This window comes from Pangasianodon hypophthalmus, chromosome 8 (assembly GCF_027358585.1).
Source record: "Pangasianodon hypophthalmus isolate fPanHyp1 chromosome 8, fPanHyp1.pri, whole genome shotgun sequence".
NCBI lineage: Eukaryota > Metazoa > Chordata > Actinopteri > Siluriformes > Pangasiidae > Pangasianodon > Pangasianodon hypophthalmus.
In genome coordinates this window covers 25,397,812-25,417,301 of record NC_069717.1, presented here as the reverse complement: position 1 = coordinate 25,417,301, position 19,490 = coordinate 25,397,812, and the positions used below count along the sequence as shown (strand labels likewise).

Below are 19,490 nucleotides of genomic sequence, written 5' to 3'. Positions count from 1 at the left end.
AGTAAGGGCTTGGCATAACAAACTCCTACAGTTTTTCACCATGTCACTGACCCTAAAGATGAGGCCAGGAGTCACTTACAGAGCTTAACAGCTTTTTCAGCTGCATGCGTTCAAACACACAGACACACACACAGGCTGGGAGCGTGAAGAAAATGCAGCCTGCTCAAAAAAATAAAACCATAATCCAATCAGCAGCCAAAGGACAAGTGAAAAAGGCAGTGCTGTGTCTCCCTATAGGCACAGTGTACATAAAGATGCTTAAGACACACACACATACCACACACACACAGCTGCATGGATAGCAGACACAATACTTCCTCTGTGAGTGACTAGGTGTCCTGCAGCTTGCGCTCGTCTCTGAGGCAAACTGCTACAAGGCAACACTGTCTGTTATACATTAGTTAATAACACACACACACACACACACACACACACACAACCAGAGAAAGGAAGTCAGAAACACACACACACAAACAGCCAGAATAAAGTAAGTCAGAAACACACACACACACACACACACCTTTCACTCAGCTATCTGTTTGTACGTTAAATAGAGAGACAGGGAAATATATATATATATATATATATATATATATATATATATATATAGAGAGAGAGAGAGAGAGAGAGAGAGAGACAGAGAGAGAGAGAGGAAGAAAAATGTTATGGTGTTTGAATTTTATGTTCAACAAAGTTTACATGTGTCTGTGTGTGTGTGGGTGTGTGTGAGACAGGGATATACATTCACTGAGCATTTTATTAGGAACACCTTTACACCCATTCATTCATGCAATTATCTAATCAGCCAATCACGTGGCAGCAGTGCAGTGCATAAAATCATGCAGAAACAGGCCAGCAGCTTCAGATAATGTTCACGTCAACCATCAGATTGGGGAAAAAATGTGATCGCAGTGATTTTGACCGTGGCATGATTGTTGGTGCCAGACGGGCTGGTTTGAGTATTTCTGTAACTGCTGATCTCCTGGGATTTTCACAAACAACAGTCTCTAGAGTTGACTCAGAATGGTGCAATAAAGAAAAAACATCCAGTGAGAGGCAGTTCTGTGGACGGAAACACCTTGCTGATGAGAGAGGTCAGCGGAGAATGGCCGGACTGGTTCAAGCCGACAAAAAGGCTGCAGTGGGCATGGACTCACCAAAACTGGATGGTTGAAGATGGGAAAAACGTAGCCTGGTATGATGAATCTCGATTTCTACTGAGGCACACAGATGGTAGGGTCAGAATTTGGCACCAACACCATGAATCCATGGACCCAACCTGCCTTGTGTCAACAGTACAGGCTGGTGGAGGTAGTGTAATGGTGTGGGGAATGTTTTCTTGGCACACTTTGGGCCCGTTAATATCAATCAATCATCGCCTGAATGCCACAGCCTATTTGAGTATTGTTGCTGACCATATGCATCCCTTCATGGCCACAAATTACCCATCTTCTAATGGCTACTTCCATCATGATGATGTATCATGTCACAAAGCAAAAGTCTTCTCAAACTGGTTTCATGAACATTACAATGAGTTAAGTGTTCTTCAGTGGCCTTCCCGGTCACTGGATCAGAATCCAACAGAACACCTTTGGGATGCGGTAGAATGGGAGATTCACAGCATGAAAGTGCACCTGAAAAATCTGCAGGAATTGTGTGATGCAATCATATCAACATGGACCAGAATCTCAAAGGAATGTTTCCACCATCTTCTGGAATCCATGCCACAAAGAATTGAGGCTGTTTTGAGAGCAAAGGGAGGCCCTACCCAGTATTATTATAGTGAGTGTAGAGACAAAAAGAAAGGGGGAGAGACAGAGAGAGACAGAGGGATAGGCAGAAAGGCAGAGAGAGAGAGAGAGAGAGCAAGAGAGACAGACAGAGTGAGAGAGAGGAGGGTAGATAGATAGATAGATAGATAGATAGATAGATAGATAGATAGATAGATAGCAGAGCAGAGACAGAGAGGCTGATAGGGAGACAAAGAGACAAAGAGAGCGAGTGAGAGTGAGAGACAGAGAGAGAGAGAGAGAGAGACAGACTGACAGACAGAGAAAGAGACAGAGTCAGAGAGCGAGAGTGAGAGATACAGAGAGAGACAGAGGGAGGAACAATAGTGTCATGGGCTGTATATTTGGATGTTGAGATTAACAAGTTAAGAATTCATGTGTCTCTGTGAGAGAGCGAGTGAGAGCTGGAGAGATGGAGAGAACTAAGGACAGTGAAAGCGAAACAGAGAGATGGAGAAAGAAGGATAGAGAGATGCCTATATGCTCTTCTCTAGTGGTATTTTAGTTGTAGTGTATGTGTTTACCACAGAGAAGAATTTCTACACATTTCCCTGTACTGAAACAAGAACAGAAAGCTCCAAAATCACGTATACAACAGAGATTCAAAATGACAACTGTTACAACAGTCTAACAGTGATCTCTGCACGTCAAAGACACGAGAGGAAGTCTTCCCAAAGCGGGTCGTTTTTTGAAATGTGGCCCTTTTGGGGGTCACCACACTTAAATCATGTACAATATAGGCCAGGTATATAGAGAGATAAATTCTTTATAAACAAAAGGAGAAAACATATAATTATTATTATTATTAGTATTATTATTATTATTAGAAAGCTACGCGAAAGTGGCAGCTGTTGCAGAAACTGACTGAGGTAATAAATATAATATCGTGCTTCAGCACGAATCAGCCAATAACTTTTAAACAACTGGAATAAAGGTTTATAGTCAGCCACGCCACCCACAAAACTTCTCTAGTATTCAAATCCTGGAATCATAATGCACAATTCCTGCAAATGATCATCTAATTTACCCACTTCTGCTCTTAAATGGTACAATATTGTGATCTGTGGGTGGACTATTAGGCTGGAAAGTAAATACGGGTTTTTCACCCAGCAGTTTATTTACATAAGTAAATTCCTTTTTTTTTTGCTAATGACTCTCCTGTTCATTACTGTCAACACAGAAAACAAGAACATCTGCATTGAGAGAGAGAGACAGAGAGAGAGAGAGAATATACTGTGGCATGACGGAGAACAAGAGAGTGAGAAGAAAAGAGAGAATGAGACAGAGTACTCGAGAGGAGGGAGGGAGTGAGGGAGGGGGATGACAATCTGGAGGGAAAGTTAGTTAGAGGCAGAACAAGCTGTTTGGGGAGCGTTCTTGGTAATGCTCCATGATTGAAGTGCGAGAGTGTGAGAGCAGGAGGGAATTGGGAGCCGGAGCAGGTCAGGCACGGCGGGCGCTAAACTAGGAGGGCATTACGGCTCCTGAAGGCTCCTCTTTTCATCACCATCTGCTCCACTGGAATTAATAACTTCATTATCAATTCCTGCTTCACTAAAGAACGGATCAGCAGACGTTAGTTGCGCAAACACTACGGACACCGAAAGAAACCTTGTTTAAGGGTTTGAAAGGGAAAAAAAATGCTATTTGGCCAGAGTTATGTGGTTTTCGCTGTCCTTTTATGTTGAAATTCTCCACAAAGAATCATGAAATGTATTAAATTAACAGGACAATTATGAATAGCTGGACGATGTCCAGGATATGTTCAGAGTTTACTAATATACTAATATATTTACTAATAGCACCATATTTATACATACATGTTCATTGTTATTCAAAAGTATGTGAATGTCCCGCAAATAGATAATATTTATGTCTGCTTGCAAGTACCTCTTTAATGCGCCTTTAGGGCAGACACACAATGCAAAGAGAAGTTAGAATTATATGAATGCAGTGAATTCCCCTACTCTATGTTCACACTAGCAAGTGACAATGCAACACACAACAATTCATTTTCTTTATAAATGCGTAACATGGAGACACAGATTCCAGTGAGAGCAGTGAGCAGCATGGTGTCAGAGCGACACCCGACAAACATCTGAACTGAGAATTTCTATTCTCATTTCTATTCAAATTAGGTATGACGTGCTAAAGCAACAAATCTGAACAGTTCATTTTTGCCACTAAAAAACTATTAATAATATTACAACTTTAGTTCCTAGAACTCAAAAATAGAGACATATATTTCCATCAAAGACAACGTGGTAGGAATGTGGTCACAGTCTCAGTTTCCCACACATACAGTACTGTACAACAGTCTAAGGCACATGTAAAGAGATGTCATAAAGTAAAGATTCCTTCAAAAAAATGAAATTAAGCATTTTCTACATGTTTAATTTCATTATTTAGCATGGTCAATATTTGGCATGACAAGTCTTTGTCTTTAAAAAAAATGTATCAGTAGTTTTATAAGGAAATTGTCTTTTTCTGAGCATCTTGAAGGATCTGCCACAGTTCTTCTGAAGACTTTGACTCTCACACTTGCTTCTGTTTTTTCAGGTAAAACCTGACAGACTTCATTATGTTTTTAGTCTGAAAAGTGGTCTATTAATTTATATGTTACATTCTTTACCAATAAACAAACATTATTCATCTACTACGTCTAATTTGTGTTTTGTTTTTTTAAATAGGGTGCTAATATTTTGCACAGTACTATACGTGATACTTGAGCAGGGGACCATGGTGTATTGACGACTGGCCGAGTATGTTTCATCCTAAACTACTCTGCCTCACTATTGTGATAAAGATAGAAAGTGTTAAAAGCTAGTAAAAAGGATAAAAGAGGTATAGATGACCTTAACATAAAAGCAACGCAACAACCTCGGAGTTTTAAGAGCAGTTCAAGAGCTCAAGCATCTGATCTGGAAATGGTCGCATGGTAACTGTTACAGAGGCAGAATGGACAAAGAGCCGAAGAGCATGAAGCGATTAGTTCTAGTGAGGGAAAACATGGCATGAACAATAACAGAAAACGCTTTTCGATTTGCGATGGGTGCCAGAAATCTTGAGCGGTAGCTTTGGCTGGCAGCTGATTGTGAGTGGCGAGCTGGCAAGAAAGTGAGAGAAAGGATCCATCTGCACAAGAGCTGCCAAACAGAGGAAATGACGCACTGAACATGGTGTAAATACAGCGACGAAAACACTTCTCATAGGGTTAAAGGTCAAATTACGATACAAAGAAAAAAAGACCATCAAATGGACATGCAGCATAGACATGACACATAAAGATACACTCTAACCATGCAGCACAAGCACCCTAGAAGTTAGCTCATAGTTTACTACCAGAGGTTACTAAATATGGAGAAGCAACCTGGTTACTCAAGTCATCAACAAATATAGCATCTCTGGCAGCAACAAATTAAACGCCTACACATGCATTGTGGCTTATCGTTAATTACTTAATGATACGTGAGGAGTTGTCTTTTACCAAAAGACCGCAATCAAACAGAGAGGGAAGAAACTGAGACGAGAATGATGACTATCTTGTCTGTAGATATTTCTACACTACTTATGGAGCGTTGATGTTCAGAGTCCACAGCTCCAGAAATGGGCCTGCTAGTTCCAAGGATTCAACAACTGATGATGAATGTAGAAACACGATTAAAACGATGGTCAATATGCAATAAGACATAAGACATCAAACAATCAGGGATGATCCAAAAGAGTCTGGGAAGGGTGGTGAATAATCATAAAGTGAGCAAGGTTTTGGCGTGATACTGGAAAGATTGGAAAGATTTCGCAATGAGAGTCCATGGGAACAACTGACATAGATCTGGGGACCTCTGTTAGTGGGCTGGTATGGGGGTGATGTCTTGAGCTTAATTTATGCAGACCTGCCAGCCTCAATGAGGGATAATGCATAGTCCTGTGGCAGGATGTGTATCTTTGAGTGGTAACTCACAGTAGTGTACTCCAGTGTTAAAATGTGGAATTCCTATGAAAATGCATAAAGGTTGAGAGGTCCAATTTATGTCATCCTATCTTTTTTGCACTGAGAACAAAGTATTACAGCAAATGAAATTACCACCTAAATCTAAATGACAACATAGGATTACTGGATTATCATAATCATTCTAAATAAATGGGAATACCTTTATTATAAATATGGTATTACCACATCTTTCAGACAGTTCAGTGGAAATTTCTTCAATGATGCAGTGCTGTAACGTGTCATCTAGATACATCACCCTAAAGAACACTTCCCATTTATAGCTACAAAGAAAATGACAACATTCCTTTAATTATACTCTCAAAAAATACCCAACATCGCATCATATTATACAGCTGCGCAAACTAGATGGACAGAACCTTGCTGTCTAAACCCCTTAGTGTGCCATATGTGTCAACTGACACTCACTGGTTACAGGGGAAAACAAAGTTTGTCCTCATCCTGTCCAAATACGAGTTATCCAAGATAGGATGGACTTCTGGTTGTCAATTTGTGCATGTCATAGAATGTAGAAAGCATTATACCTAAAGCCCACAAAAAAAACAAAAAAAACAAAACAAAAGGAAAACACAAGCTCTTCTAAAGTAGGTAGTGGTCAAATGATTTGAAATTATGCCATTTGAACTTCTCACATCTTATACTTCAAGAAAGATACAGCAAACCATGTGGTGATATTTTGTATACTGTAGCATACTGATAGTAACTTTGAGCCAGCTTTACTTGGGCATGGAAAAATGAGGCCCAGACCAAGTGTATTTTTTTGGCAAAATATGTCAGTCTAAAGAAAATGACATCATATGGGAAGGTCCAGAGATGTGCTAGTAATGGCACCGAGTCACCACCTAAGCCCTTTTCAGCCACAAAAATTCCTGGCAAGGTCATATTTAAAAGCTAAAAATAAAGCTATTATTACACATTTAAAATGAGCATGATGACACAACTGCACTTGGCAGAAAGGAAGTGAAAAGTACAAATGACACCTCACCATTTTCTTCACATCACAACATAACACAGCCTAAAAATTAAAACAAAGGAAAATCTATCCTCTGTTTAATCACAAACAGAAAAGTGAAGTTTAGTTCTAGTTCTTGTAATGTGTTTAAATTCTATCTTCTTATAAATGTACTGTAATTAGTAGACCTACACTTTTCATTAAAACATTGTGTATGCTCATAGCTCAACCTACAGGTGTTTAACATCTAGCGTATATATAGCACATTATTTTAGGGGTCAATCTAATACACAATTATTTCTTATGGGGAAAGTTTTAATCCTTTATGTAAGACAGAACATATATCACAGTTAAGGGTTTGATTATTAAATCAACTTTACAAATATTCACAAATACTCCTCAAATCTATTCACAACTTTGGACTACATGTATGCTTCTAACATAAACTTATTGAAGCACAATTTCTTCAAGCTTTAAAGAAAAAAATTTAATCAGGTTCAATATATAATTGGCTGAGATGTAGGTTTGTGTAGGATTTTGTCAGCTGAAACAGCTGAAACAAAAGACTGATTTCAGGCATTCTTCTCAAGCCCTGAGTCATCCACCTTATTTTTCTGTAAATTGTTCTTGTAATTTTGGCTTTTAGAAGCAGATGCACCAAGCTTTTGTCATTTCATTAAGATGTTGATCTAATTTTTTTTTCTTGTTGTACAACTGAGTTGTCTAGATGCATGGGTTTCAATCAAGTGTGAAATAAAATATTAGATGCTTGTCACATTGAGATTGTTCTTTAACACTGAGACTTTAGTATTATAAGCTTCTATCTGGGTGAAGAGCATCTGGGGCATTAAAGCTTTCAGCCTCCATCTAGGTAAAACCTGACTCATATAAAAGATATTTTACCTTAAATTTTCATTTTAAAATATTTAACAATATAGTCAGTATATAGTAGTACGGGTGGGAGATGTGTCAAAAATATCATATCACGATACTTAAAGACATTTTTATCACACGCAATATGTGTCAAGATATAAAGGTTTGCTTACTGCTTGCAAAACAGGAAAAAAACAGAAAAGCTGAATCTGATGAAATGAAATATTCCGAAATATTTTAACGTAAAATGTTTAAAAATAAATCTAACAAGAAGGAAACATTTTTTTAAAAATCTGTACAATTCTAAAGATTCAGAATTAAAGTTTAAATCAGCTGCTTCCAATCAAAGTTTGTACATGTTATTAAAAAAATTTTTATTGTGTTGTTACATCATGTACAATGTAAAACTGTATTGTGCCATATCACGATATCGATATCAACATTCTGCCCAGTCCTATGTAGTCTAGTATTTTTAAAAATGTAATAGTTTTAGAATATATGAGAACACACAATGAATGTAGCTACATACACACACACACACAGACACACGCTGAAAAAGTTCAACGAAAATGCATGTAAATGAACAATGTCTGTAACATTTAATGCTAGTGTTATTTGTTGCTAACTAATATTAGCTAAAAATATTGTAGAATGTCTTTGTTGTGCGCTGTGAGCACCATAAGCCCACTCCTGTTTTTTACACTTACTTTTTAATAATCTCATCTAGCTAAACATCTACAGTTAAGTCTCTTTCTCGTCTGGCTCGCTATACTAAGTTCTTGACTCTGCCGCAATCAGCCAGGGCGTAAATAAAATGTGGATATTGAAACACTAAGGTCATGATATGTAAGTGCATCCTTACTATAGAGCTGGATGACATTAAAAACGATACATTTCGTTATCCACATGCAATACGCAGCTGACATTACATCTGCTTGCACGGGGGTGTAACAAGTCAAATCATAGTTGTAATTTAATTTCTAAAAAAGGAATTACAGGGCAGACTTCTAAATAAGGAGTATATGAGTGAGAGGGGAAGCGTTCATTTGTGTGGCACCTGAAGCCCCAGAGTATTCCAGGACACCTAATTCCACACATTCACACGGGACGTTATTATACCTTAAGCGAGGTCAGAGGAAGTCACTGTAGCAATTACTCACCTCCCACCTGCCTCATTAAACCTCTGACCAACCATGGCTACTCATCACGCATCCAGCACGGCCTGCCGGCCAATCAGGGAGCGGACAGGCGGCATGCCACCGCCCACACACTGACAGGGTATTGAGAGGTTGTCTGTCTGAGCACCTGAAATACATTTGTTTATTCACAATGTGTCTCCTGGCCAGACGGGGAGGAGACTCATCTGTGTGTGTGTGAGAGAGAGAGAGAGAGAGAGAGAGAGAGAACGCAGAGAGTATGATGAGGTTAGAGATAGAGACTGAGTACCAGAGTGCATGCATGTAACATTGTTACATATAACACAAAAAGTTAAACAGTGTAGTCAATTCTAAATAGAAAGTTCCCACTAAAGAAAAAAAAAAGTTTCCATTTAAATAAACAGGAAATTCATTAAAGCGTTTCCCCCTTACTGGGCCTGGATGTAGAAAAATTAAATAAATTAACAAAGCACTTCATGTTCCTGCTAATCCTTTCCACTGACTTCCTCTTTGGAGTTAAATACTTATTCCATTTAATCAATTGCTAATTAATTTGTTAAACATAGTGATGCTAAAATGAAGTTCGGTTACTACAGCAACACCATTAACAATCTTCAGTCTGCCATACCATATCATGCCTGCTGTCTATTAATGTTTTCACCACCTGCCAGAGTCGACATGATGCTGTTTCTGTACTTCGATGCTGTTTAAAGAAGAGAAAATGACCTGCAGGGCCGCTCTGTGTGTGTGTTTGTGTGAGTGTGTGTGTGTGTGTGTGTATGTGTGTGTTCAGTATTACTGATATACTGTATACTTCAGCACACGCGGAAAATGTTCCAGGAATAGTTTGATAAACATTATTAAACGTGACACCTACAACCAGAGTACAATACAGTCATCTACTCTAATCATTTAACTAAGACTGTTAAAATAATTAGCAACAGAATGACATAATAGATGGTTCCTTTTGTACTTCCTTTTATATCTGTATGTGTAAACTTGATTGATAAATACAGCCTTGGAGTTTGTATTTCTTGTAAACAGATGCGTAAGGAATAGCTCTATTGTATACTTGCCTGGTACAATGAAACTATAGATGGTGGAGGGGTGGAAGAAGCGATATGATATCGATATCATTTGTTTGAACGCGTCTCTGCTCACTGCCACAGGAGGACACGAACTGGGTTTTCACACCTGCCAACCCTGAAGAGGAACAACACGTAGTCCCAGCGGGGTGGGTGGTGATGGCAGAGGTACATTTTCCATATAGTCTTTTCACAAATCACTTGTCTAAGGTTGGGGGGGGGGGGGGGGGGGTAAAAAGCTGCCACTCATCTGTTTTAGTTAAGATGTAGACAATAGAAAAGTTTACAAGCAGGAAAGTAAGAAAGTTTTCTGTAAAGAAAAGTTTTCTTTCTTTCCATCTATTCTAGGAAAAGATGTCACGTACAGCAATTAATTAGAAGTGTGTATATAAACCTTTCTAGTGTCTACATCTTAATTAAAACAGACAAGTGGCAGGTTTTTTTTTTTATTCCTTAAAATGTCTGGTGGATGACTGGCCATTTGAATGCTGACCAGCGCAGGAGAGCAAACAGCATTTTAATCACTTTTTATCATTACCATTAAAATGATTTGTAAATTGTTAGATTTGACACTTCATTGTGGACCCTTTTTTTCAAAAAAAAACAAAACAAAACTTGACTATATGGCATCCCTAATAAATATAATGATTTCCTATTAACTATATACTTGTCTAATGTTAGCGAAGTCAAATGTACATCGATAAATTTTATTTCAAATTAATGAACTCGGAACGTTCTCCATATAGCGAGGAAGGTGCGTCTTTCAAGTGAGAAATTGAGACATGAAATGGGGAAAAGGGCGGGGCTTCCAGATGGTGTCAGTTAATATCGGAGAGTTCAAAACACCTACGCAAATGTTAATCATTCCAGACTGGCTCATCTGGCATTTTTACTGAGGTAAATAAAGAAGACTGCTCTTCTGGCATGTTTTGGAGTGATAATTCGTAGCAGCGTACATGTTAACATGTGGAGTTCCTATGCAAAACGCATAAAGCTTGGCAAGTATGTGTAACACTAATCAATTTGCCATTTATTCAGTTATTCATGACATATCATCTATTGCAATAGGATATTTTAGCCTTATCACCCACACAGGTAAAGACACAGTAGTAGTAATTCATAAATCTAAAAGTAAGCATTTATTTTTCTTTCAACTGTAAGAGGAAAGGGTACTAATGAGTTGTACGAGGCCATCTGGGCCTCACACTCATCTTTTGCTGTCTCGCTCACCCGCACCACTCTTCCCCAGCGCTCAAGCTCGAGAGAACTGACGTGCAGTTGTTGCTGTCATGCAGAAGAAATGTTCGCCCACCCGTCTGTCACAAACGCTTATCATAATAAATATTAAAGCTCTACGCGAGGAGAAACATTCAAACTTCAGCTTCTTCCCCTTGTGAAAGTGATAACTGTCAGTTTTATGGATACAAGGGATGACACCGGGTGCTTCTGTGAATGAACAGTTGCCTTGGGGGCCCTCAAAGAAGAAGATAGAGAAAGAGAGAGAGAGAGAGGGAGAGAGAATGAGAATCGACCGAATGCTGAGTATTTGGAAAGTTTCGTTCGAGCTGAAACACCCGTGTCCCCGCTGCTGAATCTGGCTCTCCATCTCCTGATGACTAACGTGATATTTTTATTCAGTCATTATGCAACGCATCGGAAACGCAGCACAAGTGTGAAGCACATGGAAGGTGCAGATACAGTCGACATGATCCAGGAATTGTTTGCACAACGAAGTGTTTTTGACACCTTTTCCTTTACACATTATGTCCAGGACTGTGTGTGCCAAGTCCATGCTTTATCTTTGTCTTTGTATCAGTGTAAGGATTTTTATTTATTTATTTATTTATTTATTTATTTGGGTTTTAAAGTTCATTAGAAGTGTAAGCCTTGATGGAACATCTGATGTTACAGAATTATATTTTCACTATGCAGATATATATATGTGTGTATCATGGTATTAATCCACCATTTAACACACACAAGCCAGTGGTAAAAATTCAAGGGAAAATTTTATTTGTACAAATTCACTTTGCACATCCTTGTGCGTATAACAAAAAAACAAAAAGTATACAAAAAACCTCTAAATGTTCTTGTTTCTTAGGAAGATATTTTTGAGAATGACTTTTCCCATATAATCCATTAACTGTCAGGATTTATCATATTGCTGTTAAAAGCTGAAAGAGAGAGTGGCTGTGAGGAAAGATGGTGCACTGAGGAAAAATCTAACTAGTGTGAAAATGTGCAACACTGCTCATCCAAAAATAGATTGCTGTATGGTTATCATATTTCTTATGTGAGTTTGATAGCCATTGTGTTTTTGATAAAGTTTCAAACATGCTAGGAGTGGTACCAGATGTAGGACTGTCACATGTTTACAACAATAGTGGATCACACAGTCAGAGGCTTTTCAGTGCCATCACATTTCCTGTGCAGAGAAATGGAAGTTGGTGTAGTATGATTTAGCGTGAAGTTTGAGAAGTTTTTGGGTTCGAAGTCGGGAACAAAAGGAATGAGAGCCACTGGAGTACACCATAAACAACCTTAAACTGGATTAATATACATTATATGGCCAGAGTTTGTGGACACCTGACTATCTCACTCATATGTGCTTTGTGAATATCCCATGCCAAATTGGTCCTTCTTTGCCATTATAATGAGCTCCACTCTTCTGGGAAGGCTTTCCACTAGATTTTGGAGCGTGGTTGTGGGGATTTGTGTTCATTCAGCTACAAGATCATTAGTGAGGCACTGATGATGGTGAGGAGGTCTGGTGTGCAGTCGGTGCTCCAGTTCATCCCAAAGGTGTTCAGTGGGGTTGAGGTCAGGGCTCTGTGCAGGATTCTGGAGTTCTTCCACTCCAACCTTAACACACTGTATCTTCATGGAACTCGCTTTGTGCACAGAGGCACTGTCATGCTGGAATAGCTTTTGGCCTCTTAGTTCAAGTGAAGGGTAATGCTACAGTGTACAAAGACGTCCTATACAACTGTGTGCTTTCAACTTTGTGACAACAGTGTGGAGAAGAACCACATATGGGTATGATGGTCAGGTGTCCACATACTTTTGGCCATATAGCACATTTACCTCACCAATCAGGAGCATTAAATGTGTGTGCATGGTCAGTGTGCTGCTCTGAAAAATGGTTATTTATTTTTTCTCACTTACTTCAATATCAGCCAGCAGCCAGTGCCTCCAGTGCGCTCGAGCGGGGTTAGTACGGCTGGGGGCATCAGGGTCCACCATCATCAACATGTATTTCTTCTGCTGTAAGGAGGGAGAGAAAAAATAATGAAAAATTGCGTTACAATCACCTGTCTACCTCTCGTGCCTTCTAAGAAAGCCATTCGACCACCTGTTACAGAAACGACTAATTACATGTACTGAATTTCATTTGCATTTTGCTCTCTGCAATGTTGCTTATTAAACCAAGTGGAGTAAAGAATAATAAAAAGTAAGGATTGCAGGGAAGTTTTATATCAGTGAAATAACATCAGCCGAGCCCAGTGCAGCGACAAGATCAACAGCTCAAACACAGCTTCCAGGCTCATCGAAAATGTGTGATGTATGGAAAGAAAAAAAAGCCCTAATTAGCTGCTGATATTTTCAGGCCATCTTCCACTCCTCGCACATTCACTGCATCTCAATCTGTCTGCGAGTTTTGTTATTTCCTCTTCCTTTCCTGCTTTCTGTCTTTTACAACAACACTTTCCCCGTAAACAACCTGGCAGACATTTTGGGGCGCTATACGACAACGACAACGACTGACCGGCTTAATTGCTCCAAATACTCGGCTTTCGCGTGTCTCCGTAAAGTTGGAGAATTGTGGGAGCAGATTGAATTATTGCGTGAGCACATTTGTCATCTCTGGTGCTGAGCCCAAAATCTGCCAGACCATATGATGGCGTTATTATTATACGCCTCTCTGCGGCAAACAGGGCTGTCAATCATGGCGGTCACCGTGCCACCACAGCCCCTCCTCACAGCAAAGAGACAAACGCAGTAACGTATAACACATTCAAGTGCAACTGTCTAGTTGTTTTCTCTCTTTAGCAAAGGGAGAGCTTAAAAAGTAGTGAAGGTTGAAACAGGAGGGAAGAACAACAGATCACTCCTTCTTGATTATATCTAAAATATCCATATATCTGTATCCATATTCAGGATTAAACCCAGTGTCTTTTGGGCATGTTTATCTTTTTAATGTGAAAACACTGGGGAAAAAAACATAGTCAGCATGGTGTGTGAATTCTAGCTCTGACAGTTCCTCAACCTCAGCTACATCACTAGAGCTCACTGGTCTCAACTAGAGATGTGTGGAACTGTTTTTTTTTATCCTGTTCATGACATTTGTTTGTTTGTACCTGCTTGTAATATATTCTAACAAATTTATTTCCTAAAATATAAACAAAGTAGTAACCTAACTTGACCCATGACCAGGTAGTTACTAAGGATGAATGAATTAACACTGTAAATGTAAATGTCGCACAGCACATCATGTTCATGTTCATGTCCCGCGAACTTCTGGTCCAGGTGAAAGTAAAACCCTACCACTCATACGACTCTTTTGATGCATCCAGCCTCTGGATCCCAGTCCCTTGTTACTCACCTTTAGTAACCAGATTCCCTGTGAACCTTTCTAGCAAGATATCTTTAAAAATCTGAATAATGTATTCATATTTGGTATCTCTAATATACTTTATATGTAGACATAAAAACCAACAAAATACCTAAACCAAGACAAAACAAGAAAGTTAGGCATATAAAATCCAAAAAAATAACTTCAACAATCTCTCAAACACTCCATTGCGTTTCTTGATGGCAAGAAAATAATGCTTCTTCTAAGGATGTACCTTGGTAAACCATTTTTTAAATTAATCTAAAAAAATGCTAAATAACCCAGAGACTACTTACGATGAATCATAATCACACAAATTAAAGCCGCTAATACGTGAAAATAAAAAATCCCACCAAGCCCCCCCACACCCACCCCCTCCAGAGGGCAAATCCTCTGCTCACCTGACACAAAGCAATGAAGCGAAACAAGCCTAAGCCTAATAATCGGATGATGTTGTTAAGTTTCAGCGATAGCGCCTGCAGGTAATACCAAAACACACGACAACAATAGTGCCTCCTCCACACGCTGTCAGCGGAGAACCCTGAGTGTGGCAATGCCAACAGATGATATGCACTGTTCTCAGACCTGTTGCCTTAGAGACAACAGCAATATGACTGTACTACATTAACATATATATATTTAGAGTAATATGTATTGTATTAGACTTATAATAAAATATATTTGAAAGCATATATTATTTATATGATTGGGAGTCTTTTCTTCTGAACCTCATGTAGTCTTTGACTATGACAGATTTAAGATATCTTAACTTAAACAAATAGTAAATAGGTAGCATTATGCATGTAATTTTCCCTGGAGGGCAACATGTATATGTGTGTATAATTAATGTGCATTTAGACAGATGGAGGAAACAAATGTAAAAGAGAAGCGTGTTTGTGGTTTTTTTTTCAGGGGTGGGGGATTGAGGGCTCTACTCTCTCTCTCTCTCTCACCAGCTGGACCAGTAAGTACTTTAGGTATAAAAAAATGAGCAAATGCTAATAAGTATTCTTGAACAAACGCTGGTACAGTTAAGGTAAAATAATCTGCTGTCGTATACCTTAAAAATGATGTTCCATTCAGTTAAAAATGACATTTCTAAAACAGTAGTAACAGCAGCATGGACAAAATTATATCACAGCATAATTAAAAATTCTCACTGCATCCAGATATATCAAAGTAATGTAAGTAAGTAACATTTTTTAATGGATGTTAAATTATTCTAATGAACAATAAACAAATAAACCTTTTAAAAAATGTAGATTGACTATAAAAGTCCAGCATTTAAAGTTGAGTTTCTTCTGACTTCCTTTGGTTCCCTATTGAAGAAAATAAGAACAATTTTCCATTAATATAGTCCTTTAAATCCTTAACATTATTGTTGAATACACAGAAAAATTATAAAAAGCCAATTCAAAAGACATTTACGTTTAGCAAGCTGAATGAACCCTGCTTCATTTTTACTGGTTATAAAAAATAAACTGTGTTTTATTTGTAAAAAAAAAAAAAAAAAAAAAAAAAAAAAAAAAAAAGTAGTGTGTAATCTATGAAAACCTTCCCTGTTTTTTAATTTTTTTTTTTTTTTAATTTAATTTTATTTTTTAATCGCAAAAGACCATAAAGCGAGCCAATCACAAAAAAGCGGGCAGCTGAAATGCAACACATTTTTTTCACGTCCAAGTTACAATGAGAATATTTTCTAACTACACTGGTACATAATCGACACAAGTATGTTCTAATAACTAATCATTTAAAAAAATCAATTAAGCTAATAAGCCTACGAGTATTACCCTTTATAGTTTATAGTGCAGATTCTATGCAGCCATAAAACATGGAGTTCACAGTCATTAGCATTTTCTCATCTCACTGAAACACTTAGGGGCATGCTGTTATAGGAAAATAATCAATGAAGCAGAAGCGGAGTTACTGTTACCACCACAAAGCTGATTATTTTCCAATGACAGCACATCCTACAGTGTTTTTTTCTTCTTATATCACAGCAATTTGCCAACAGATACAATTTCAAATTTATTACTCAACAACACAGCACACTTTTATCCATTTATAGTTGGATTTAAGTTGTGGAACAAGATCGCTCCTGTTATCACTTATGTAATAGCAGCTAAACAGTTGTTCCCTCACCAACCTCTCTTTTTCATCTCTCTTGAAGTTAAAATGACAAAAAAATAAAATAATTAAATAAAAAAAGATTGTCACAGAGAACCTGGGAAGTGTGAAGTCCTCCATATTGAAGACTTTCCTGTGGTGGAAAACCTACTGACACCCAAGACAGTTAAATGAACTTTCACTATATCAAAGATTATATGGTTTTTTTTAAATCAGTTCATTATTTTGGCCTTGGATTATGTGGAACATCTGCCTTACACCTCCCTGTGTTATGTGTAAATATACCTGCCAAATGACAAAAAATAACGTTTCTTTCTGATTGCTGAACAGGAGAAAAAAATTCTGGTGCACTTACTACAAATTAAATGTTTTTTTTTTTCTTTTAAATACAAACTGTCTTGAAGCAGCCGATTGGGTGTTAAAATTTTAAAAATAATTGTATTACACATTTGTGTATTAATAAACTAATTTATTATGAATTATAACATTTTTTTCAAGTCCAACACTACTATATTTCTGGCAGTTTGTTAGCAAACCTATGTATCGTGATACATATCACATATCACAGAAATGTCTTTGAGAATGATATTTTTGTCAAATTTTCCACTCCTAGTCTGAACACATAATGTGCTACTGATTTGTCTACCCCTGTGTATTAATTAATCAAGTACCCATCATATCCCTCATGGCACCTACAATTCAAGCTTGTTTACTGTTTGTACTGATCACATCTGAAGTACAAATCTGATCTGGTTAAGCTTGTGTGTGTAAACCCATCAGATGGAGAACAACCAAAGGCTGCGCGCACACACAGTGATCACCTGCATCCATACACACGTCTGTGTTACAGTACAGGAATCCAGGCCTTGACTATTTAAAGTTACACATGTTGGCATTTCACCAGAGCACCAGCAATTCAGTTTCTGGCTTTAGGGCCTTTTGGAACCAGCATGAGAAACGCTGATTGGTGAGTGTGTGCCAGAAGCTCAGCTGCAGAGTGGTTTAGTCGATGTAGAACTACAGTGTGTCGCTTCTGAGATTTTCAGCTTCATCCAACCTATGCAATTACATTATATTACCTATATCACTTATTCAGTTGTCCATGCACATTTACTGAAACTTTTTTTTGTTGTTGTTACTGAAAGCTTTGACATGGGGATGGATCTCACGTGTGCAACCTCATATTTGTACCTTCAGGTAATTTCCAAAGGCAACAGTTCCTGAAGAATAAAAGCAATCTAAAATATAATTGTTTTTGTATGGGCAATAACTTTGTTGCATACATCCAGGTCAGAAATTAAAGGAAAACTGGTGGCTCTGTTATGCTGTGGGGGCATTCATTTACTTCTGTAACACTGTTTAACTCTACTCCTCCCTTAGTTTAACTCTACTCTTCCCTTAGAGGGAAGCATCACTGCAAATCAATACAAATCAATACAAAGTTCTTCTGACTGATCACTCTGCTGATAGCCATGGTCTCTTCCAGGATGACTCCGCCCACATCCAATATATAAGCAAGTATACTATTAAGATTTTCCTTTAACCCCACAAGGTCCTCGCTTATTATTCAGTTAATCATCTTAGAGATTATTCAGTAACTACTATGAATTATTAAGTAACTTCAGTGAAAATAATAGGAAATATACTGTATGTCCTCAGAGTTTATGGAGTTAAATGTCAACAAGATAGAAAGAATTAAATGAATCAGAGAGAAGTCCAACCCACTAGAGAAGGGGAGAAACTACAGGACATTGAAGGAAACGGAAAAACAAATCTAATCTGAAAGAAATGATAAACAGATAAAAAGACAGGGGAGAGAAGTTAAAAAAAGAGAAAACAAGGGGGAGAATGAGAGCGAGAGGTCCCTGTGTGAGTTTAGAAGTTCATGGTTTATCCTTCAGCCAGTACCAAACCTAAATATCTCTCCTGCTTTATCTTTATTCTCTCATTTTCTTCTTGATACACAAATGCAACATGCTTGCAATCCTACAAAATCAATCCCAAACCCCTCTTTAAACTAAAAACACTCAAACTGTTTGGCTAATTAACAAGTACGAAGCCGAGTTGTCTTAAGAAGCATCGACTGTAGCTTAGAGAAGGGTTACATGATTGAGGAGTAAATAACAACGCACGAGAGGAATACTGATTTCACATGATTGAGGGCTGAATTTGTCTCTACAATTGAAATATCTTTTATGTTGGATGTGACAAAGCAACCAAGGTACGAGCAATTTCAGTCTGATGGAGTTAAAATATGAACAGGGAGTAACCAGGGAGCTTCTAGACAAATCAATTCTTTTGAGCTACTAGACAAATCAAATCAAACACTACCCACTGTTATTCACACCAGCATCATCCACTGAGCTGTACTCGTATCCTCACAGATGTTACTTCATTTCTTTAGTGCTCTAAAAATGCAACAAATCTCTGCTGCAAAACTAACCAAAGAAAATTCATAATCAGAACTGGAAGGACAAGCAAGAATCAAAAACCAGGAAACATGATAACAGAGTTCAGACGCTGCAATGACACTAAGACACAACATGGCATATAAAGCTAAAAACTAGTCAAGGGATTACCACAGAACACCTGGACACAATCAGAAAACACACCAATGGCAGGAGAGGGGCAGAGACAGGACTAGAATCGAAACAAAATCACATGACGTGAACTCAAAACAAAACATGAAATCAGCACTAATTTAGGGCAAAAACAGATCATAATCACACAATCTGTTAGAAATGTTTATTGCCAGACTTCATTTGTTGATGAAAAAGACAACATCATTTATTGCCGAGCGACTCAACAATCTAAACGCTGAGCTTTTTTTCCAAAATATAATTGTCTGTATCTTGCACTGGCCCATTGTACAAGCTTTTGGATGA

At 38.0% G+C, this 19,490-nt stretch overlaps 1 protein-coding gene across 4 annotated transcripts in view; it reads right to left on the bottom strand.

Moving 5' to 3' along the window:
• LOC113533497 (phosphatidylethanolamine-binding protein 4) overlaps positions 1-19,490 on the bottom strand; it is a 92,787-nt gene that overhangs the window by 43,273 nt on the left and 30,024 nt on the right. For 2 of the 4 annotated variants that reach the window (XM_053236295.1, XM_026925669.3), the window contains exon 4: positions 13,032-13,127. In XM_053236295.1, coding sequence (XP_053092270.1) covers positions 13,032-13,127 — 96 coding nt within the window. Of the gene's footprint in view, positions 1-13,031; positions 13,131-19,490 lie in introns of all 4 variants that reach the window. The other 2 variants (XM_053236294.1, XM_026925667.3) reach the window with 1 other exon arrangement.